The 22940-nt window shown below is 46.8% G+C and overlaps 3 protein-coding genes across 5 annotated transcripts in view; 2 read left to right on the forward strand and 1 right to left on the reverse strand.

The window, feature by feature from the left end:
* Positions 1-46: 46 nt before the first annotated feature.
* On the forward strand, positions 47-1825 carry C15H22orf39 (chromosome 15 C22orf39 homolog). Of its 3 annotated transcripts, none has more exons than XM_072880633.1 (4): positions 47-158; positions 241-408; positions 1094-1241; positions 1447-1825. In XM_072880633.1, the coding sequence occupies exons 1-3, from the start codon at positions 135-137 to the stop codon at positions 1217-1219; spliced, it is 318 nt and encodes a 105-aa protein (XP_072736734.1). In that variant the 5' UTR covers positions 47-134; the 3' UTR covers positions 1220-1241; positions 1447-1825. The 3 variants fall into 3 exon arrangements, with proteins under 3 accessions (XP_072736734.1, XP_072736732.1, XP_072736733.1); XM_072880631.1 differs by having other exon boundaries at positions 1094-1185; XM_072880632.1 differs by having other exon boundaries at positions 1094-1825.
* Positions 1826-1876: 51 nt separating this feature from the next.
* Positions 1877-5134, reverse strand: MRPL40 (mitochondrial ribosomal protein L40). The gene is made up of 4 exons (XM_072880627.1): positions 4987-5134; positions 4250-4333; positions 3100-3255; positions 1877-2725 (listed from the first exon to the last, which is right to left on the reverse strand). Exons 1-4 carry the CDS (start codon positions 5025-5027, stop codon positions 2416-2418), a joined length of 591 nt encoding a protein of 196 aa, XP_072736728.1. The 5' UTR covers positions 5028-5134; the 3' UTR covers positions 1877-2415.
* Positions 5135-5276: 142 nt separating this feature from the next.
* The window catches only part of HIRA (histone cell cycle regulator), a 38353-nt gene continuing 20689 nt past the window's right edge, over positions 5277-22940 (forward strand). The window contains exons 1-10 of the mRNA XM_072880637.1: positions 5277-5677; positions 14332-14394; positions 15156-15266; positions 16077-16167; positions 16674-16768; positions 17632-17727; positions 19027-19187; positions 20106-20273; positions 20807-20920; positions 22671-22741. Coding sequence (XP_072736738.1) covers positions 5641-5677; positions 14332-14394; positions 15156-15266; positions 16077-16167; positions 16674-16768; positions 17632-17727; positions 19027-19187; positions 20106-20273; positions 20807-20920; positions 22671-22741 — 1007 coding nt within the window. The 5' untranslated portion in view covers positions 5277-5640. The remainder of the gene's footprint in view (positions 5678-14331; positions 14395-15155; positions 15267-16076; positions 16168-16673; positions 16769-17631; positions 17728-19026; positions 19188-20105; positions 20274-20806; positions 20921-22670; positions 22742-22940) is intronic.

The following is a 22940-nucleotide window of genomic DNA, read 5'->3' on the forward strand; positions in this document are numbered from 1 at the left end:
GGCTGGCAGGCCCGGGGGCGGGGCGGCGAGGCGGCCGGTTTGTGCCGCCCTTCCCCATTGGCCGGACCGGCGGGTCTTCCCCGCAAAGCGCGGCGGGGATTGGTGGCGGGGCGGCGGCCCTCGGGCGGGGCAGCATGGCGGGCGGCGAGGGCTGGCGGGTGAGCGGGGCAGCGGGGCGGCGGCGGCGGGGCGGCGGCGCGGCGGAGCCCGCCTGAGCCCGGCCTGTTTGTCCGCCCGCAGCCCCCGCGGTCGTGCGAGGACTACTGGTGGGAGTGGAAGCACTGCCGCGGGCTGCGGCACGCCTTCCACCACTACTACGCGCACGGGGAGATGCCGGCCTGCGGCCGCTGGCGGGACGACTACGAGGCCTGCCGCGCCTGGGAGAGCGGCCGCGCCGCCGCCGCGCAGGTACCGCCCCCGCCTGCCCCTTCCCGCCTCGGGACCGAGCGGCAGCTGGTAGCGGCGGTCGCCGTCCCGCCCGGGCCCCCGCGGGCCGCCCGGAGCTCTGCGGGCCGGTGCTTGCGGGAGGGACCCGGCAGCCGCCCGGGGCGAGCGGCGTCGGCGGGCGGGCAGCGCGGAGGGGCTGGGCAACCGGGCGGCTGCTCGGGGCGGAGGTGGGTAAGGGGGGCCTGCCAGCCAGCGGGAGCATTTCGGCGGCGTTCTGCGGGAAACGCTCTGGATCTCAGTCGCTCCAGTACTCCCTTCCTAGGGGGAAAAGCCGCCACGTTGCAGGCAAAAAGGATTCCTGGGGCGTCCGGAAACGCTCCTGGCTCCAGCCCGGCGCACGCTGAAGGCCGAGAGCCCCGCAGCACGGCTGCAGCGTGAGGCGGCCTTCCAGCGCCTGGGAGAGCTGCTGGCGGCGAGGGCAGCGCGCCGCGGGGCTCTCTTCCTAACGGAGGGGCCGGAGGCGAACCATAAATGCGACCTAGTTAAAAGCTCCCGCCCCGGCTTAATTACATAGCACTGGGCGGTTCTGTTTAAGCATGATAAATTTCTGTTCCTCGTTTTCTCTCGCATCGGCACAGCAGGAAATAAGCTCTGTAAGACTGGAACCTCCAACGCTATCGTGGTAATATTTTTCCCTGTGTTTCAGGAAGCTTTGTGCAAGAGTGAAAGAGCTCGAGTTATGGAAAAGCAGAAATATGCTCCAGTGTGGACGCTCAGGAAGAGCCCGCCCCCTGACTGGTATCTTCCACTTGACCAAGACAAACCCAATTAGCAAGACTCCCTTGCTGTGTTGGGTCAGTAGTGTAATACACGATGCAGAACTATGCTGTGTTTTTTTCTTCCACGTCATCTTGAAATGATACAACTGTAGCTCTGCCCTGCCAATACTTTAGTACTCATGCAAAAATACCAATTATTTAAACACCCAGTATTTTTTAACGGGAGGATTGAGGTGTGTAATTTGATTCTGGTCTCTTACTCCTCTGTCTTACACTTTAGGATTTCATCTCAGCAAGCAACTCCTAAGTTAACGCGTACGTGATCTAGCTCCTCCTGCTCGACGAGGAGCTCTTCCCCTACCAGCCACTGTTGCATGCCTTTGGAACAAGGTGCCCCCACCCCAGGCCTGCCAGCTGGGAGAACAAAAGCAAGCTGGGACTCCTCCCTGCCCGGTCAGGACAATCGCAACCACGGGGATTGAAAAGGCATTTCCCAGATTCGCTGTTGTCGTGGGTTAAGAGCTTCTCACCTGGTGGGGGATGATACTGCAGACCCTGAAACTGCAGCCCTGCCCCTCTCTGGAACTGCTCGCGCATGGTGGTGGGTGTTGATGGCAGTATTCAAAATTACTACAAAAATAAAGGTTTAAATGACTGAAGAGAGATCTGTTTTGTTTTAGACCCTTAGAACCCTTAGAAAACTTAGTTACAATGCTTACATGGCAATATAAAAAAAAACACCTTAATTTTGGCTTTGTCACTGTGTTTTCCATCTGTTTTCCCTCTTACATGCAGAAGTACTTCAGTGAAGTCTGAAAAGAGAGGCAGTAAACAGTCAGCTGCTACCTCCCTTGCAGTGCAGACTTGGATGTGATGACTGTGACATTCTTTTCTCATAGCATAGGAATCTTCCAGCTTATGGTTTATGCAGAACAAAAAAAAAAAATGCTGCTTGGGAGCATACAGAGGGATGAGACATGAGCCCAGAAAGATAAAATACTCCGTAAAATACTACTTTGTCTTCTTCTAGCATGGCACAAGGGTAAGGCAGTGTAGTTTTGTTGGGTGTCTTACCACCTAGATAGCCATTTCAAAAACCCAAACAAACAGATACTTCATTAATACGTTTTTTTTACAGTCACACAAGTACAGTGTTTTAACCTGCAGAAGGAACTGTTTATTCTTATTCCATTCCTTCCTCCTTCAGTCGCCTGAGTAGCTCACTCCAGATGAACAACAAACTCCTCCGTCACTGCGTATACACTTTGGTGATGTCAATGCATTTCCCTTCAGGAGGATCGTAACCGGGAAGTGGTGGGGTGTAATTAGGTCCGTCTCTCTCAAAGGGGAAGAGCCCCTCATCTCGTCTGATCGCGGCCTGATACAGCTCCTCGGATTCAAGGCGCAGTTCCTTTAGTGCCTCTTGCTGAGCTTCTACAAGGGTCTGAATTGCTTTCTTTTCTGCCTTATCTTGTTTCTGCTTAAACACACACCACTTTTTCATAAGTAAAACTCTTCTTTCAGTCTCCTCAAATGACAGAGGGGGAAGACTTCGCACCCTGATAAAGAATAAGATAAGACTGTAATAAATAGCCTGCACCCCAAAGAGCAAATTTTAAAAAACCAAAACAACAACAAAAAACCCCCACCACCAACCAAAAAAACCCCACCAAACCCAGAGAATACATTTCATTCACGCAATGTCTGTGAGGTTTTTCCACGGTCATTCTAACAGAAAATTCGTGTTACTCTTTTTTTTTTTAGTACTTTTAGCAGGAGCAAATAAAATTTGCTTTCCACATTTTTGTCCTGGTAGAAGTAGACAAGGTTTGGTACCAAGGCTGGCACCATGTTGCAGTTTTGCAGAGAAAGAAATGGGAAGCGTTTCTTCTACCATGAATGCAAGCGCATGGTGACAGACAGTCTTACTTACCTGTTGTTATCCGAGTACTTAACTGGTGGTATAAAATCCTCAATTGGAATCATTTCTGGGGCAAGTTTTTCCAACTTTTTAATCTTCTTTTTCATACGATCCTTCTGTGCTTGCTCTCTCTTTAAATCCACTTTCTTCTTCTTCTTTGGTTGTGCTCTACAAGGGAAATAATGACGTGAATGAAAGAAGATACTTTGTCACTTAATTCAACACCAGCAACCTTCACTTCCACTTTACCTTTCTAAGGACTGTTCCTTCCCATTGCTTAATTTGGTCCCTAGCAGAAGTTCCAGCCATTAGCTTTATTCAAGTAATGTAATTTCCAGGAGACAGTAATATGTCTGCAGAGAGAACTGCACCTGCCCGAGAAAAGCAACCTCCAATTTTGTGCTGCACATCAGAATGACCTGAGGAAGCTCCACAAAAACCGAACCGGAATTGTTTTGCGCTAGCTCAGAGCGCAGCAGAGCAGGTAACAGGTTTATCTGCAAATATTCCTGTCATCTCACATTTAAGAAGAGAGTGAGGGGTTTTAAACGTGCTCTTAAAATTTCCGCATTTGGAACCAAACTCAAGGTGCAGATGTTACTCTTCTCCGCGCAGATCCAGCATACCCAAGATAACGTTTGCCACGCTCCCCAAACACAAACCAGTCCTCGCAGTGGATGTATGGGACATCGTTCCTGCCTTGCAGATCGAACAAACCACCTTTATGGCGCGAAAGAGCCTCTCTGATGGTACCTAACAGCTACCAGGTATTTTAAATCCACTTGCATCAAAACAAGCCATGGACACCAACATGTAACATACACGTAAGTGTGGGCTACCACTTTACAGTGAAGTATTTTCGGTTCAGCTAGGCTTTCACTTCCGTTGTTGCTCAAAAGGGAATTCTGGAGCACAGCCTAAATCCAAACATCTCCAGCCACGTTCTGTGGTTGAGGAAGGAAACACAAGTACACACAGGCATAAAACCGTAACTGTATAGGTTACCATTAAACTCTCAAGAGGCCGACGGGTCTTAGCTACTTTTACATACAGTGACTTAAAAGCAAACATCTGTAGTTAAAAGTCAATTCGGACTTGGGAAAATCTGCGTTCCCCTGAGGGTGAAAACACTTCCAGGTAACTCCACGGCGGCGGCGCTCACCTCGTGGGGAGAGATGCCCTGAGCGCCAGCAGTGAGCCCTGCCAGTGACTTCCTCGGAGCGGAACCGTCTGGGGCAGCCAAGAACTTAAGAAGAAAAAGGAACACAAAGCGTGAGGAGAAACTGACTTTGATGACACCGATTCTGCAAAACCCAAGAGCTACTTATGAGTCGTAAACGACGAGCTTCGAATCATCTTTTGCTCCTTGGCTCATGACAGCGCCCAGTGTTTGCCCGGCGATGGCAACCTCAGCTCTTCAGCAAGGTCACCAAACCCAACACTTGGGCCGTTCGGTGTTGAGGATCCACGGGGCACCGAGGGGCGACGCAGATACATTTTTTAAGCCTGCGAGCAGCTTGGAGTAATTTAATTCCGAAGACTCCGACAGCGGCCTCCTCGCAGCGCTGCTCCTGCAGCGGCACAGCCGGCCCCGTCCGGTCCCGGCGGCTGCCGGGAGGGAGCCGGCCCCAGCGCCCGCGCACCGGCCGCTCAACGGGCGGAGCTGGGCCGGCGCACACCGCGTCCCGCTGCCGCCGCCGGAGCGCAGGCCCAGGCCGCCGAGGGAGCCCCGGGCGAGCGAGGCCCGCCCGGGACGGGGACCAGGCCCAGGGCTCGCCGGGAGAGGGCGAGGCCGGGGCGGGAACCCCGAGCAAGGGGCGCTTCGCTGGGCTCCCTTCCCCGCGGGCCCGGCGCAGGGCGGCCGCAACGGCCGGGCCCGGAGAGCCGCCGCAGCCCTACCTGAGCCCCCGGCTCGCCCGGGCCGCCGCCGCCGCCAACATGGCTCCCTGACGGTGCCAGCGGTGCGCCCGCGCTCCCCGCCGGCCGCGCCCGCCTCCCGCGCGCCCTGTTCCGGCCCACGAGCGTTCCGCCCGCGCTGCGAGGCCCGAGGGAGGGGACGGGAAGGCCCCGCCCCGCCCCGCCCCGCCCCTCCCCGCCCCCGCCATCGCCCCGCTCCGCCCGGCAGGGGGCGCCCGCCCGCTCCCGCCCGCCCGCCCGCCCGGGGGGCGGGGCGGCGGCGCCTCGCGGGATCTCGCCCCCCGCCGGCCGAGGCGGGGGAACGCCGGGGCTCGGGGGCGGCTGTTTCCCGCCGGGCCGGTTAGGCCGTTGCCAGGCGCCGAGTTCCGGCGTTGCCGGGAGCCGCCGGGAGCCGAGCGGGGGATGCGGCCGGGCGGCGGGGGCTGCGGCACGGGCGGCGCCGGGGCATGGAGCGGCGCTGAGGCGGCTCCGGCCGGCGGAGGGGGCGGGCAGAGCGGGCAGAGCGGCGCGCGGCGGGGGCCCATGGTGGCCGGCGGCCGCTGAGCTCCGCCGCTCGCTCGGCCGCGGAGGCAGCCCGGGCGGAGCCGCCCTGGGGTCCCGAGGGCGGAGGCCGGCGGGGGCCCCGGGCGGGGAACAATGAAGCTCCTGAAGCCGACCTGGGTCAACCACAATGGTGAGGGCCGCGCCGCCGGGCAGCAGGTGCCGCGGGGCCGGGCGGGCAGGTGCGGCGCGGGGGGGGGAGCGGGCCGCGGGTGGGGGCCGGCGGCGGCGGCGGGGCGCGGCACACGCGCGGGGCGAGTTCGGACGCGGGCGAGGGGCGGCCGAGGGGGGAGCCGGGCGTGGCGGCTGGGGCAGCCGGGGCCGCTCGTAGCTGCCGCCTGGCACCCTGCGGGGCGGCCGCGGCGTGCTCGGGGCCCCCGCCGCCGGGAGCCGCGGGGCGCGTACGCGGGGCGGCGGCGGGCAGGTGCCGCGGGGCGGGAGCGGGGAGCAGCGAGTTCCGGCCGCGGGGTCCTGGTGGGCTGGTGCGGGGGCGGCGGGCGGGGGGGGGCGGGGGCGGAGGTGCGGAAACGAAAGCGGGGTTTGCAGAGACACGGGGCTTCCAGGACGCGGAGCGGGTCCGGCGGGAGGGCTCGGCCGGCTTCGGCCTCCGGAAGATGGCCGAGGGCTGTGCGGGGGCACCGCCGGGTCCCGGCCGCCGGGCGGGCGCTGCCGGGCGAGGCTGAGCTGCCCTCGGCTTTCGGGACGCGGGCCGGGCGACCTCGGGCTGGTGAGGGTGCGGGGGGACGGGCCGAGACGAGCGTCGCCTGTGCCGGGGAGGGGAGGGAGGGCAGGGAGGGCAGGCAGGGGAGGGCGTCCCGCAGCGGCCCGGGTGTCCCTCGGGGCGGACGGGCGTCCCTGCCAACGCGCAGCCCTGAGCGCGGCCGTTTCGGTGTTCACGTCCCCCGACGCGGTGAGCTTCGGCACCGGCCGTCTGCGCTGGCGCCGGCCGCGGGGGAAAAGGTTCTTCCGACAGTGCTCTCAAAACAAGCCCCTGAATTGAGGTGGTATCCTCTCTGCCGCTCCTCTGGTGGCTTTGTAGAGATTGGTGAGCTCAAACGCTTTCAGAATGAAGTGTCAGTACTGGCAGAAAGCTCTCCGCTGCCGGAGCGTGGCGAGTACAGGACAGCATCGCTGTTATGTGCTTACGCCGCTCACGATGAATTCCCAGAGTCATACCTGCACTGTTCCTGGCGGAGCGGTGACAAGAAATCTAACGCGAAGAGCTCGCTTCTGTTTATGCAAGTTTTCTCCTCCGATTCATGCGTACAGCTTTACTTGAGCTGCAAGTTCTGTACCCCGGTATAAGTGCCAATAGTTGGACTCATCTGGCTGGGTGGTATCTAGAATAAAACCAAGCCGGAGACCGGCTTATTCAGGCTGGAGAAGCGTGCTTTGAGTTAGAAACTGCAGATGCAACTTTACGGCTGCCTCTCAGGGTGCGTCGTCGTCGTCTGTGTAATCGTGCTGCAGGTTTTAAGAGCAGTAGCTGAAGCCTCGAGCTGAAATTCGCATCCGTCTTCACTTGAACTACTCTTCAGGGGTCGTATCGTCAGCAGATGGACCTAGCCTTGTAGAAAAGGTTGTAGTGAACTGAAAAAACGTGGAAGTACTTTATTTGAGATGTTTTTTACATTTCTGCTTGGTTAATCTAAACAAATGTAGCATTTGCATCTTAATCTGTGGCTGCCTGTGGGCAGACTGTCCTGTGCCTCTCTGGATCTTCCGTGGGAGCCCACTTAGGAGCAGCTGAATAAAAACTTTCGGCCTAAATCTTTGCAGAGCACAGAGATTAGATCTGTAACTTCTTTCCTTATTTCTTTAATGGGTGCACCTCTTGGTACGGGTATGCGTTTGAAATCTGTAGCGATTTAAAATACGTGTAACCATTGCAGAAGGCAGTCTTCAGCCAAGCAGTTTGCAGCGGGGCTCGATTTACAAAGCCCTGCGATGCTTTGCCTGGTGGATAACGCGCTACACGGGGCCTCGATAGTCCCAAATTTTATTCCCATTTCTGCCCCTGTCCTGCTGGGATGAGTTTGGGCAAGTCACTTTGCCATAGTTTCACCACCTGCAAAACAGACATTCATCGCTGGCTCGTTTGTAAAATGCTTTAAGGTCTGCTAACGTATACAGGACTGGATAACATTCATGCGTTCTCACCCTTGGGGCAAGGAGTGCAGGATAAAAACTGGTGAGTTTAGTCGGCCCCTTTTAGCGTACCCAGGTTCCGGATCCTGCGGGCCTCGCTGCGTGCAGGCAGTCTCCGTCGCTTTTAACGGGCCTACCTGTTTGCTCTGAAGCCTCCCCGGAAACGGGGTGAAGACAGTTTATACTGTGCGTACTGGAGACTCGCTGTGATAACTTTTACTCCTTTCGTTTTCCCCACGGGCACAAGAGGCGGCTTCGCTGTTGCTGGTTTGTGAGCGAGAGTCCTGACGGCAAGGCTGGCTCTTCCACGCGCCAGCTCGAGGTGCTGTCATTCCTGCCTTTCCCTCTCCCCGCTCAGTTTGTGGGGTTTGTTCCGTACTGAACGGACTGGGATGAGTTTAATGATGCTTACAGGCGTACATTCTCCATGAGTTAGTAGGCATGAGAAGTTAGTGTCACAGCAGGGAAGGTCAGTACACCTGGGGCTTGTACGCTGCTCAGCCGAGATGCTCTGCTTTCACGGTAAAAGCACTTTTAACACATTTTGGCTCTACAGGTTTTTGTCTTGGGCTTCTTAATGTCGCTTTATCTGAGTACTCACTGGAAATACTACTTCTTCAGATGCATTTGCCGTAAGCTTTTCACACTCTTAGTGTGGGTTTATTAGATTTTGCATGAAATCCTCACTATTGTCGCGTTCTTCTCTTCCGTGTTTCTTTGACTTAGAGCAAGGAAGAATATTGAGAAGTGCAACCCAATGGTGGGGGCGGGAGCGGACGACAGTAAGATAGAGATGGCGTGGTTTGCTTCTCCTTCCCGGTTTTCCATTCAGCGCCTCTGTAGAGATGCATCACGCATCCGACAGTTGTACGTACGCATTTGGCACACAAGGTTTTGAGAGCCCTGGTGCTTAAAGGTGGCTAACGCAGGCAGGCGCTGAGCCCTGCAGGAGAGGAGAGGTCCCTTGCGATTCCGAGAAACCCGTGCAAACCCCAAGGTGCTGTTCATGTGTAACAACTTGTAGAAATTGGAGCCTGCTTTTGTTTAAATATAGGCACGGAGGTTATTATCTCTCCAAGCTGTAATGGTGGAATGTAAATATTTGAATTGATTTGTGAGTCATGTTGGATGTTATGTATCAGATGGGCTGGAAGCAAAATGAGTAGAAACTCATTCATATTTGGTAGAAATTCGTGTGAAATTGCCTTTATATTTCATTGATCATTGCCTAAAGTTAAATAACAAACAGAAATGACGCAATAATTAAAATTGCTTTTTTTCTTCAGCTGGGGTATTTTTTTAAAAATGGGACCTTTGCCTTGGCTTTGAATTATCTGACTTGGAACATTTTGTTCCAAGCTTGTTTCATTATTGGTATTTCTTTAAGTACATAATGTATGATTGGGTTCTTTAAACAAATAATCCAACAAGACATCTGGTCCATCATAAGGTGTTCTGTTTTTAATGAACCTGGTTTGCTTCCGTATGCAATGTGATGCTGGGAGCTTCAATAATTTAAAGTTATATTTTTAGAAATTCTTACAAGGGTGCAAAATGTCTTAAAACACACTGTTAGATTTTAACAGTACTGCTTGAGAATCGCTTACATTCTGTTTTGATGCTTGATTACTGTTAGGAAATCCAACACTTCTCCATTAGGAGCATGGGAAAGCATTCAGTCACTTTGACACAGGGACCTTGTGCCTTTTGGCTCGTTTCGACAGGATCTAACAACGTAATCACGTAAAGACCTGGGCCCAGGGAAGGAAGCGGTCGCTATCAAATAATGGCTCCTTCTCTGTTATTTTGAGAAAATGAAGGAAGTGAGGAAAAACCCAGTACCTGTGATCAGTTTATGAACCACAAGTAGTATGGAACAAGTCTTGTAGCGTTAAGCTGTGACGGTTATCCACCACTGTGAATGGTATTCCCTCGATAACGGTACCCTGGAGGAAAGAGCACCCTGGTAATGACTTTGTCTTGCTAAATTTCTGTCCTGTGATCACTTAATCTGTTCTCTTTTTTTTTTTTTTTTTTTAAATCACTTGACACCTCTAAACTGGAAACAAATATAAGTCTTGGTTTACTTGGGCAAGCAATCTAATGATTATTGAACTTGTTCTGTATTTTAAGGGATAGACATAAAAGTGTAGAGAGCAAACTTATTAAAAACATAAAGAAATTCCTTCTAGATCATGAAAAGAGTTAATATACGCTCATAATATGTAGCTGTAGTAGTGATTCCTTTTTTTTTAAATCTAAGTAATCTAATTTAATCATGACAAGCCCCATGTTTCTCCATAGCCACAAAAAGCACGCGCAGCTCTGGAGCAGGACGCTGGGAAGATTTCCCTTTCCAAGCCGGCGCGCTGGCGTTCTGATGCCTCTCGCCGCTAACGCTGAAACTTTGAATGTGCCGCTGTGAACTCCTGTGTTTCACCTGTGGCTGTCCTGGTGAATATCAGCATGTTACAAAACTGACTTGAACCTTCACGCGGCGTTTGTGCTAGACAGCAACGGATTGCTTGTGACGTTGATACGCTGCTTTCCAATAAATAGTAAAGCTACAACTTCTTTCTGAGGATTGGCCGAAGGCTCCAGATTAGGTGCTCTCTAGTCCGGGTTACACCACCGTGAGTCTCTACGCTTTCTGGGGCTGAAACACGCAGTAGCTCTACTACTGCCTGAAAAATGGATGCAAATGGTCTTTTTAGCTGAAGTGCTAGAAGCTCGCGTTCCTGTATCGGTGGAAGAGCACAGTGAAAGTGGTGTGAACTGAAAGCCGTGGGCTCTAAGCAACTGAACAGTCCGTGTTTACTGATATTACCCCCGGATCTTAGAATAATATCCAAAGCCATTTGAAATCAAATCCAGGCTGACCTGTAAATAATATTTCTCCTAGGTTGACTTGTAAGTATTCTGCTGTGCCAGTATGTGCCATGGCGTTTTGCAGTTGCTGTTTGTATTTTGATTAAAGCAGAATGTCTGTTAAGAAGAGGGTGTGACAGGTTGGGGCTGGGTGTAGTTTCACCGATTTCCTGTATATGGAAAATGGAAGACTTATTTGTACAAACTCCGAGAAGTCTGGAACTTGATTTAGTAAACTAATGTTTCTAGGGAGAAAAAGAATGTCTTTAAAGGTTAACCACTGGATGCATCTGGACATTGCTGGTGAGATTGAGACGTATGAAACTAGTCCAGTTTATTAGGAATTATCCATCAGATGGAAACAGTATTTACTTGGCTCTTATGGGAGATTAATTTGGCGGGCCTCATGTTCACAAGCCATTAAGCTTATTGGCAAATTCTGCGGAAAAGCCCGAGTTCACTGAGTAGATCATTGTGTATGATTAGTTACCTGTGGAATGAGATCCCTTTCTGGATCACAGTTGAGCCATGTAGGAAAACTGATTTATTGTTGAGGGCTTCATTTATTACCGCCGCCTTTCCTGAGTGCGAAGTCCGTACCCTTTTTAAACTTCCCATATAAAATAATGCCCTGTGACCTGACGACTTCCACTGAGGTCTGAGCTTTTAGGATTGTAATAATTTATGAAAATACCTGCTCAGTGCTCATTAGATTGAAACCCAAGTTTATGCTAGGAAAAGAACTAAAAAGAAAGCATTATCCTACTATATAAATACATGGATCATTTGCGTTTGAACATTGTCTTCAATGCCAGTTCCCCTCCACGTCACAGAATACAGGAGAACCGAAGGAGGCTGATAGAGGAGTGACCAGAGTGATCAAAAGTGTGAGCCAGCTTTTGTACAAGGAATGACCGAGTAGGACCCTGGGCTAGGCATGGGAGGGCTGAGCTGGGGACGTGGTGAACGCCTGCAGGGTTGTGAGGGGCAGCAGAGGGGTGAATGCCAAGTGATTTTTGTTCACTGTTCTCCCGTACAAGAATTACGGGGTGCTGAAGTAACAGGTAGCAGGTACAAGATACGTGAAGTAGGGAGAGTCCATGGGTGAGCAGGGGATCTCTGTGTTAGGGGCTGTCGATGTTATTTATGGATCTGAGATGGCTGATTGCGTTTACAGAAGAAAAGTCTGTTGAGGGCCTCTGACTCACGAATCAGAGTTGCAGTTTTTTGGAGCTGGAAGATTGTCCTAGGAAGAAGCGTCGTGTGCTTGCTGTTGTGCAGATCCCTAGGGAGGTATCTAGTGCTGGGTTCTGAACACTGAGTACTGGGATAGGTGGACAATGTGGCTAATTTTAGGCTTTTATGGTGAATTTGTAGCTAAGTTACCTCTGGCTCCGTAAGTAATTTGCTAAATTTCATCAACCCCATTTGTGGTCTGTGCAAAAACTTTGCTCAGGAGGAAGGGAGCTGATGTTACTGCTCCTGTAGAGTTGTGCTCTTAGGGTAAGGCAGAAGTTGGAGATGCTGTGATAGTTTTAAACACCTAGTAAAGGAAAAGAAAATTACATAATGTCTGTAATTTTTGCAAAGCAACAAGTGCAATGACTTATTTCACAATTTTTTGGCATGTATAGCATATCTGTTTTCCCTGAATAATGAGAAGCCAATGTATCTGTCAGACAAACTTATCAGTGTGTGCTTTGGTCACAGCTGCTTTCTAATGCAGGCTTTGGGGAAGGAAGAGTGGTGGAATCGGAGCAGAGGAGGAGCGAGTCTTCCCGTATGAGATGGCTGCATCTATTAAACCAATTTTAAATACAGTATTGTTAAACTACAAACACCTAAACTCTGAAGCCTTGTTCATAGGTGCTGTGCTGGCTCTGGAAGTCAATAATTCCTCCTGATTATTGATGGCCCTGTGCTAGAGGTTGCTGTTCCTTCTGATTTCCTGGGGAACTGTTTCCCGTTGGTGCGAATGATACATAGGCAAAATGAGCCAGGTCAGTACAATTAAGAGGTCTTTGATAACTGGCTTCCTGGAAGGAGCACTCTCCTCTTCATGTCTAACGGCAAATTTGAGGGTATAGTGAGCCTTCTTGCCCAAGGCCTGATGCAGATTGAAAAGGTAACCTCTGCCACCTCTAAGGTCTACAGAATGACCTGTTTCCCTAAGTGTCAGTGGGTTAAACTATTTCAAATGATGCGCTGGTTTAATTTAAGGGAACTTCCACATCTTGGGAAGGACAAAATAAATGTTTGCTGCTTGCCTGTGCTTCTCAGAATATTCAGCGTAGCCCTGTAAGTTGCATTCGAGTTAACAGAATAAAAGACAGAATCAGACACAACAATCTGAAGAAAAGCCACAGCTAAGTCTCAGCTTATGTGTTTTATGCGGTCTAAAGGACTTGGAAGGAATGTAAGCTGAGTGCCATCTTACTGTACTTAAGGTCTTTGCTTGGCTGCCTGTAAAAATTTTAAGGGGAATCACATGTCAGAGTTGCAATATAAATCCAAATAAAATAAACCTTAAAACAAGTCAACATAAAGAAAAGAAAAGTTGACATGAAGCAAAATGCATATCCCTCAAAAAGTAAGAAATACTGGATATTTGGATGAGGGTTTTGTTAGCAGTTTGGTGTCAAGGAATTCAGAGGCTACAGCTGCAACATAAAACCTAGTGCTGGATAAATTCTCCAGGTTTTATCATATCATTTATGTCTTAACATATCGTGAAGATGCAGTGCGAGAATTGACATCCATGGGTAATTTATCGACTAATCTTGGTACGGTGGGTACTAGTTCTTTTGGCTGTTATGAAGAATTGCCTTATTTTATACTGGCACGTGCGTGATCTTGCCTGCAGAAGCATTCCAGTTCGAAAGGGTTCGGACTGCTGCCAAAAATCACTTAAATGTGGAAATCACATGCGTATTCCTTCAAGTAATCCTTAGCGGTAGCTCTTTGAGCATTGTTAAAGGCAGTAAGTTTGCTTTTCCCCTCTTCATTCTCCTGTAAAGGTTAAAGGAACTGTGAGCATATAGGAGAGCGTATGTGATCCGGTGGTCGGAGCAGAGTAGGCTGAGAGTGAGGGTTGTCTGGTTTCCAAAGCTGTTCCCCAACTCTGTTAGTTATTTGTTATAGGGTTTACATTTTCATAAAACTTCGTTTTCTTCGGAAAGATGTAGCATATGGAGAACTGAAAGATTTAAGAGTAATAGTAGCATTGGTTAGTCTTCCTTTGTCTATATGTAAGCCATAAAAAGAAAAGCTAGGCTTATGGTAGAAGCACTTCATAACAACAGAATTTACGTTTGAGACGGGTAGCTGTGTGACCAACAGATGCAGTCTGAGATTGGGGAGGATTTTAAAAAAACAAAACCAGAAACCAAAACAAAACTTGCTTCAGGTCATCAGCTAATGAACTGTAGAAACCTGGAAGAAATTCCTTACTCAAATACAGTTTTGCCTTGTTGGCACTTGCTTTGTGGTATTATTTTGCTTGGAGGCATTTCGCGTATCCTGCTGGATGAAGTGTCCTTGGTTATCACTCGTTTGTTATGGCGTGGTAACTTCCATATACACTTTTAATAGGCTGTCGTTTCTGTCATCAGGTTGCTTTCAACTCTCGTAGTCAGCTGTAGTTCCTACAACTATAGCTTTTAGAAGAAGAAAGTTATCCGCCAGCCAGAAGAGTTACGGTTCTTTTGGCGTTACTGCGTTCTCTTGGCTGTAAAACGACTCAGTATGTTGCCGCTTGTTCTCTAATTCCAGGAAAGCCAATATTTTCAGTGGACATTCACCCAGATGGGACCAAGTTTGCAACAGGAGGACAAGGTATGTCTGCGTACTGATAGAAGGCAGAATTTTGGGCTATAACGATGATCTTGTGCCTTCACAACACTTCAATAGGTTTGACCCTTTTAAAAACACATCGCTTGCGTAATTATCTGTTTCTTGGAGATACATGTCATTAAAATGTATTGAAAAGTGCTGCTGTCACTGCAGAAGGCAGGGTTACGTTTTCTGATGTGCTCACCCTCCTGGACATCATTGAGATAGTAGCTGCAATTTTTGAGTTGTGGCCATACTGGCCAAATTCCTTTTTTATTTGAAGAGGAACTGAACGTGACATTGGGCTTTTGACCTGCTAAATAGTAGAGCTGTTGGTACAAAAAAAATCCAATTATATAAACAGAATAGCTCAAGAAATATGTGCAAAAATATTATCTGGATTACAATAGTGAATAATTTTGTTGACAATAATTGCAATTTAGGATTGAATGTATTTTTTCTCTTTTAAAACACAATTTTGTTATAAATAGTTCATCCTTATAGTTGCTATCATTATGGAAAGTGTGATTTTTTTGAACAAGGCTGTGTAACTTTATTTTTAATAGCTTCAGGAAAAATAAACCACTTCTGACTCAGTGTAATTATATCAGATATGTATAGCAAATGTATATATATGTATTCAAATGTTTCCAAAGTTCCCACTGCAATAATACCTAAATTTTAGCATCTGTTCTGGGACTGAGATTAAGTTGAAAAGCTTTTATTCATGTCTTTAAAAGGGGGGGCTTTTTGTTCTCTTACAGGTCAGGATTCTGGGAAAGTTGTGATCTGGAATATGGCTCCTGTCCTGAAAGAGGAAGATGAAAAAAATGAAAATATTCCCAAGATGCTTTGTCAGATGGACAATCACTTAGGTAACAAAGATATTTTTAAAAATATATATATTTTTTCATACTGACTGTTGGTAATTTGCCGAAGCTTAAGCATTACATGTTTGTAATTACAAAAATTAATGTCCAGTGGTGAATCCATCCCCCTGTCCAGTGGTGAATCGATCAAAGTACAGCAGAATGGTCTCATACTTTGGCTATGTACTTTTTTAGATATTCAGCAGCAAGTGTTGTTAAAATGTGGGAAAATGTACAGAGAAATATAGATACCTTTGGAAATCTCCTCCCTATTAACTTTTTCCAGCTGTGGCCACAAAGTAGTTGATAATGCACATTCTGAGAATCTGGGGAGCTCTGAAGGAAACGGCAAGGGCAGAAATAAGTATAAAAGAAACATCATATGAAGTATATTGGTTATAGTTCTGAATTATTCTGGATTTATTGCACATTCCATTTGAAAGTATGGTTACCTGAACAAGCTGCCCCCTTTCTTTTCTTCAAGATATATCTGTCCTTCTTTGCCCTCTTAATCCCACCTTATTTACCACAAGCTTTGTTAGATGAATATTAATCTTTCTTCTTTTGAGCTCCTTTTGGTGAAGCTTTTTTCAATAAGGGACATTTTTTTAAAAAATAAGAAGTTCCTCAACTGCTACTGAAAGATAAGTGCCAATTCATTTATCTAAAGCAGGCAGAGTAACTGCTTTGAGTGGAAAAAGCCCACTTAAATCCTAAACATCTCCTGTCAAGTTTTGCTTATGATAAACTCTGTCCCCAGTCCAGAACCACTTAGTCTCGTATTTCATCTTACAAACTTTCTTTTCTACATTTCAGCTTGCGTGAACTGTGTGCGATGGTCAAACAATGGAGTTTACTTGGCTTCAGGGGGAGATGACAAGTTGATTATGGTGTGGAAACGAGCTGCGTAAGCATGTTTCTTCCTTCTCGATTTTATATTTCAGATAGGTTACTCTGTCACGTCTCTTCGCGTTTCTTCCCTGTGCTGGCCTTTTGTAAGCTCGCTGCTTTGCCTGGTGCACACGGAGCTGAAACCTGCGGCACCGCATCAGCGTATCGGAGGTTTGGTCTCCTCTGCCTCTTGGGCTGGAGCGTGTGCCTACCTGGGCAGTCTCTCTCCTCTCGAGGAGCCGAGGCATTTTCTTCTGCCCTTGAAGAAAGCTTGCTGATGAGATTTGAAGAGTTATCTTAAATGTTATCATTTTTTGCTACCCATAGAAATTGTACATTTTCTTGAAGCTAATTTTTTAATAACTGGGATTACTTTCTCTAAAACATACATTTTTTTGCTTCAGTTTTCATTGGAGGAATAACTGACTATAAAATAGAAGTGTACTGTGCAGCTGATTTTCTTCAGAAAGAAAGTTTGAAGAACTTGGTGGTTCTGTTGATAACTGTTTCTATGTTAATTAGGTACATCGGACCTAGCACGGTGTTTGGTTCTAGTAGCAAACTTACTAACGTTGAGCAGTGGAGGTGCGTATCGATTCTCAGAAGCCATTCAGGAGGTAAGTTAAAAGGCGTTGAATGGACATAGTTTGCATGTATTTGGAAAAAAAATTGTTTTTTGGCGTCACATTTTATTGCTCAAAACGTATGTATTTGGTGGCAAGTCAGTAATTACTTTTAAGAGCAACAATGAAAATCTAAAAGAAAACGTCATTTTTAATCAAATGCTGATTTTCATGCAAGTAACTTCCAGCAATGTAGTAGAAAACTTCCGGCAGCTATGTAGTAGAAAAATTAGCAACTAAGAAACACATATTTTGCTATTTGCTAGGTTAAAAATGAATCTGAATAAAGGAAGCTAAACTGTATTTTTATTTAAATAAATGTTCACACTTGCAGTGAATAATCTCCTGGTTGGCAAAAGATAAAGGTTTTGTAAACCAAAGAATATTTACGTTTATTTAGAAAAAGTAACTAAAGAGCCATGCAAAAGATGAATAAACCAGATAATTTCAAATGCCTTTTGCACCTGCTGACATGAGCTATGATTAAAATCAAGCTTGAGATCACTTTGATCACTCCACGTGTGTTTGGAATAAAGCAAGTGCATTGCAATAGCTGCTGTTGCTTTTTCATTCAAAGCAGGACAAAGTACTTTCCGCAGGCATTAGTACTTCCTATAATCACTAACCATTGCATTCTCTGCCTTGGATGTTTTGTTATTCCCCACTGAACGTTGTAAGTTGGAGAGCCTCTCTCCCGATGAGCGCTGCGATGTACTTCTGACCTGCCGCTCTAGTGAGATGATAATCATTTCTCAGTGATAGAAAAAATGTTGCCACACAAGTTCTTTTTTTGAAAAGATGTCTGGATTCTCTGATTACCATCAACGTCTTATATGGAAACTTGTTTTTTTAAACAGATGTCATGGATGTAGCGTGGTCTCCGCATGATGCCTGGCTGGCATCCTGTAGCGTGGATAACACAGTTGTCATCTGGAATGCTGTCAAATTTCCAGGTGAGAATTCTTACATTTTGGATGTGCGAGTATGTACAGCTTTGTGACAAGCTCTTCCCTCCATGGGTGTATTTGACTGACTGAAAATCTCTATGTGGGAATGGGTTGTCTGTCTTTTGCGACGACAGGCTTGCAATCTGGTGAGTCAGTCCTCCTTCCGCGTTCGGATGGCAGCGAGCAGTGGAGCCACTCTGCGGCAGACAACAGCTACGTTCAGGCTGTGCTGCTGATTTTACATGAAGGTCGTTATGAAATGTATTTTCTTTTTCGCCTTCTCTGCAAAATCCCGAATAAATAGAACTTCAGCGTGATATTACATCTATATATGCATATATTTTTTTCCCCTGTTGCCTTTGTACCTACAGGACTTTCCATTTGCCTTTTGGGGGGCATTGTCTTATTTACCCCATTTTAAATGCTGCTGTTTAATAAGCAGTGTGACTCTACAGGATGAAGGGGAGGAAGGAAGGACTAGGGGAGCCTCACAGTAGGAGAAGCTCTCAAGTCTTACATTTGATGGCCATTTTCCTTCTTCCATTGCTGCAGTGCTGGCAATTCACAGGGTCCCGAGGGCTCTTTCTCAGGGACCGCGCAGCCAGCAGCCTCAGCCGACCTGCGGGGGTCTGGGGCAGTTAGGGAGCGTGTGCCTTTATTTGGCTGCTTCTCACCACGGAACTTGATGCAGGTTGAAACTCCCATTGTGTGGTGCCCAGTCACTGCCGTTTATTTTAGGGTTGCTTCCAGTCCTGATACCAGAGTTTTTAGACTTCCAGGCTGGCTGTGTTGCCTACGCAGTACTCTCAGCCTCTTCTCTCGCAGTCTGATAAGCGAGAGATGGACTGAAAGTAGGTTACCAGCTCTGCCAGGCTTGCGTGTCTGTTCAGTCGCAACTTTGACTTAGTTCCTGTTTGGTGCACAAAGCTGAATTTGTTGCGATAATCATTGGGTACAGAGGAAAGGGTGAATGTTTAACTGAAGTTCCAGTTAAACTGCTGCTTTCCATCGCTTGAAAGTGCTATTCTGAACTTCCTGGGCTCTGCTGGTCTTCCTGCTCTGATCTATTTCTTATAAAAAGTTTTGTGTCCAGAGTTCTTATTCTGTCCAGAGTTCTCTTTCCCACTTTTTTATATCATTCTTAGCTTAAATACAGGTTCCAGTTTGGTTGATACGTTGTCGTTTGTACATTAGAAGAGGTTACATTTAATATGCTGTTTCAAAAAGATCTTGTAAATCTCCTCAACAGTCTGTCCTAAAGGAGATATCAATAACTCCTCTCTATTCTGAATTTTGTGCTTACAGAAATTCTTGCCACTTTGAAGGGGCATTCTGGCTTGGTGAAAGGGCTGACCTGGGATCCTGTTGGAAAATATATTGCCTCTCAGGCCGATGATCGAAGTTTGAAGGTGTGGCGGACCATGGACTGGCAGTTGGAAACCAGCATCACAAAACCCTTTGATGAGGTACTTCCGAATGTGTGACCATTCAAAGGGAATTCCTATAGAATGAGTGCAAACTGTAAGAATAATTCTGATTCTGCACAAGCATGAGTTAATTTAACAGTGCCGAATCAAATGAAGCTATCAGATGGCAGATTCAAAAGGGGGGAAAATAAGAGCTACTTTCTCACACAACACGCGACTAAATTGAGACTCGTTGCCATTGGATGTTGTGGGTGCCAAAGGTTTATGTGGGTTATGTAAACAGTTAAGTAAATTCCTGGAAATGTGCAGGGTGTTCCAAGGAAGTATTGGCACACTAATTACGTTGTTCTTACATTCTTCCCTATGCATCTTCCATCGGCCACTATCAGAAACGAGATAAGTACTTAGGAGGGATCTTTGGTCTGGCATCATAGAGCTGTTTATGTGATGACTTTGATCAAGAGATCAAATTTCTGGGGACAGAAGCTGGTGCTCAGTGAGTGGAGTGTTTTGCAGTGAGCTTGTGGTATCATGATTAGTGCAATTACTCTTAGTAATAGCCTGTAAATGCCTAAATTCATGTGTGAGCTGGTGTTGCAAGCTAAAGTCTCATTATTAGCACTTGGTATGCTGCAGCCCTGTCACTAACTAGGACTGTGATGAATACTGGAGCGTGCAGTGTCCAAAAAGACTTGTATTTTGTTTCCTTTAAAGTTCTCCCCCTTTTGGTAGGGCTTCCTAAGTTACCCTAGATCACCTCTATAAACATGGCTGAAGTGCTGAGAGTTGTATGTAATGTCATCCTTTTACATTCACAAAAGAGTTACTTTGTAATCGTATTCTTTAAGTCTAAAATTTAAATAGTTTGTATTAAAAATCCTTTGTTCACCAAACACTTTTAAAGCTCTAGTATGTTTTGGGTTTTGGTTTTTTTTCTTTTTTTATTCTTTTTGTCAGTGCGGAGGGACAACTCATGTGTTGCGTCTTAGCTGGTCACCTGATGGTCACTATCTTGTTTCTGCTCATGCCATGAATAATTCTGGACCTACTGCTCAGATCATTGAGAGAGATGGATGGAAAACCAACATGGATTTTGTAGGGCATCGGAAGGCAGTTACAGTAGTGGTAAGTGAGTGATAGTAACTTATCCCTGAAGTAAAACTTCTAATATGTGCTTCTTGATAATTTTATGCATAAATGGGACAAGACGTGGAGATGGGTGTCAAGATTAGTAAAGCAAACGCATGGTCGTGTTTAAAAAATGTCAACGTTACATGTTGGAAGCAATCAGCTTGCTCTTGTGAGAAGAGAATTGGACATAGATGAACAGGACAAGAAAGGGGAGTACAGGAGCGCGTTAGGAATGCCAAACACTAACTTTGTTAGCTGTTCAGTGACTTGATTAAAGTAACTTAGGTTTCTAGTGGGTTCCTGGTTGCTAGTAAAATTAATATTATTTGCCATTCCCGTTAAGACATTCAGAAAGCCCCTCAAGAAAGCATATGCTGCTTTTGTCAGTGCTCTTGCAGAGTCTGGTTAGGGACCTGGTTTCTATGAAATGTTTCTTTTTCACTCTTAAGTGGAAAACTTGCTTTTAAAGCAGATCTCCTACTAAAATGTAATTACTGTATAAAATTTGGGGCATCTCATTTGTTCAGAAATTCAATCCAAAAATCTTCAAGAAGAAACAAAAGAATGGGAGCTCCACCAAGTCAAGTTGTCCCTACTGCTGTTGTGCTGTTGGTAGTAAGGATCGATCTCTTTCTGTCTGGGTAAGTGGTTTTTTGCTGCCTTTGACTAATGTGGTCATTTGGATAACTTGAGGGTTTAGCGCAAAGGTCATGTGTACAGCATTAAGTCTTATATTTAGATTCATGTTTCGGGTTTTTTTCTCTCTGTTGTTAGAGGATTAGCTGGGGGGAAGGAAGTGGGTTGGTATTAGTTCATTTCTCTACAGCCAGGAGCAGCTAGAAGCCAGCGGCAGAGTGTGTTGCTCTGGTAAGGGGGAGGAACTGTGAAGGGCAATAACGTGTTACCACAGTTAATAAACGTAATTCAGCCCTATCTTCTTCCTATGTCCTTTACTTGTTCTCCATGTGAGTCTCATAAGAAAAAGACTTTACTGTTTCTCCATGTTTAGCCCACCTCACCCGTTAATCACTCCTGGAGTCTAGCTTTGTTAGCCTTGCTTTTATGGGTACGAGGAGAATATAGCAGGCACAGCGTAGCTGTTTCTGAGCATATATATGCCTCATCTTTCTGCTTCGTTCTGGCTTCAATCCCTGGCTTCTGCCTTTGCTATGGAAAGGAATACGAAAGCGAATTAGCTTTTTAAGTATACATTTAAGTTTTCAATATCTAGTTTGGGTTTTACTTTAAAATCTACGCTAAAATGGTTATCCTGGCTAAGAGAAGAGTAGCTATTCTCACATTTATAAATGCAAGACGGGATGTTTGGCAACTGCAAAGGACAAATTTAACCGATTTGTAAAGCTTTGTGATGAGAATGTGTGCCAGAACACACCAATTGCTAACTGCAACCTACTATTTATAGATTCCAGTGTGATATTTATCCATCAATTGCTAAATGCATAACACTAAATCTGTTTCTGGCAATGCTACCCGTGCATACCCATATCAAAGGATCACTCTCGGTATAGTTTACTTTCTATTTATACTATGATTTCATTTAGGGTGCCTGTTGAGGTTATACTAGGTATTATAGAGATGCAAAGTTATAGGCTGTCTTTGCCCCGAAGAGCTTAATAGATATGTATACAACACAGACCTATGGAAACATAAAAGAAATAACTACTGAAGATGACTACTACACTACATCTGTGAACCTATAAGCATGAAACATCCTAGATCACGTTGACTTCTCCTGCTTCATTTCAGTCGTACTATATACTATAGATATTAAGTCCATTAGTTTAACGTTAAAGAGCTTAGAATGTCTGATTTAGAACATGTTACTGGGAATTTTCATATTCGGTCCTTTATTACTAAGCTGATTTGTAAGTGTAGAGGAATGCTCTTTAAGAATAATTGTGAGTCAAATTCCCTTTGCTCTTGGTAGGCTTCACTTACTTCGACAAGCAGTCTGAGTGAGGACATGGAAACCTAATCTGTTTTCTGTCTTCCTCTTGTTCTGGCAGTTTGCAACATCCTTATCTCAGTAAAGCTTAGAATAGAAGCTGTCTTTAGCGTCTGCGGAATTACTTTTTGAGTGGTAGGGAGTGTTCTGTGACCAAGATGTAAAGGCAAAGTTGGTTAAGAAATTCAGTCTGTGTTTCAGAAAGGAGGAGAGGGTTGGATGTCCGCTATTCTTCTCCAGAGCTTCTCTGTGCCAGCAGTGGAATGGGTAGCGAGGTGCTTCAGATACACCAGCAGGCATACAGCTGTCTCCTGGCCAGGTCTTGTTTGGTGAACATTGTTAGACTCTGGGAGAGTATTAATGTGGTCATATTTGTGGTAGCATAGAACTTCTAAATTTCTGAGTGTTGTTTCTTCTGTTTTAAGCTCACGTGTCTGAAACGACCTTTAGTTGTCATACATGAGCTGTTTGACAAGTCCATCATGGACATCTCCTGGTAAGTTGATTTCTGCTGTTTGTTACAAAAGCCAAAGTGTTGCTATCGACGTTAGGTACACACATTAACTGGAAAGTCCTTAAAACAGTACAGGTTGTAGCTGTTGGAACACAAGTAATCGGTTCCTGAAGTTTTTGGTTCTGCTGCAACATCTTTGGTAGTAACATTAGCAACTAGCATGTGGTCACTTGAGATTGTG

Source organism: Ciconia boyciana, chromosome 15 (assembly GCF_034638445.1).
Source record: "Ciconia boyciana chromosome 15, ASM3463844v1, whole genome shotgun sequence".
NCBI lineage: Eukaryota > Metazoa > Chordata > Aves > Ciconiiformes > Ciconiidae > Ciconia > Ciconia boyciana.

Excerpts from the sequence above, each read along its gene's own strand:
- C15H22orf39 (XM_072880631.1), top strand. The coding sequence starts at position 135 with ATGGCGGGCGGCGAGGGCTGGCGG. Across the intron at positions 159-240 it reads CGGGCGGCGAGGGCTGGCGG|CCCCCGCGGTCGTGCGAGGA; the intron begins GTGAGCGGGGCA and ends GTCCGCCCGCAG. Across the intron at positions 409-1,093 it reads GCCGCGCCGCCGCCGCGCAG|GAAGCTTTGTGCAAGAGTGA; the intron begins GTACCGCCCCCG and ends CCTGTGTTTCAG.
- MRPL40 (XM_072880627.1), bottom strand. The coding sequence starts at position 5,027 with ATGTTGGCGGCGGCGGCGGCCCGGGCGAGCCGGGGGCTCAG. Across the intron at positions 4,334-4,986 it reads CGGGCGAGCCGGGGGCTCAG|TTCTTGGCTGCCCCAGACGG; the intron begins GTAGGGCTGCGG and ends TTTCTTCTTAAG. Across the intron at positions 3,256-4,249 it reads AGGGCATCTCTCCCCACGAG|AGCACAACCAAAGAAGAAGA; the intron begins GTGAGCGCCGCC and ends TTTCCCTTGTAG.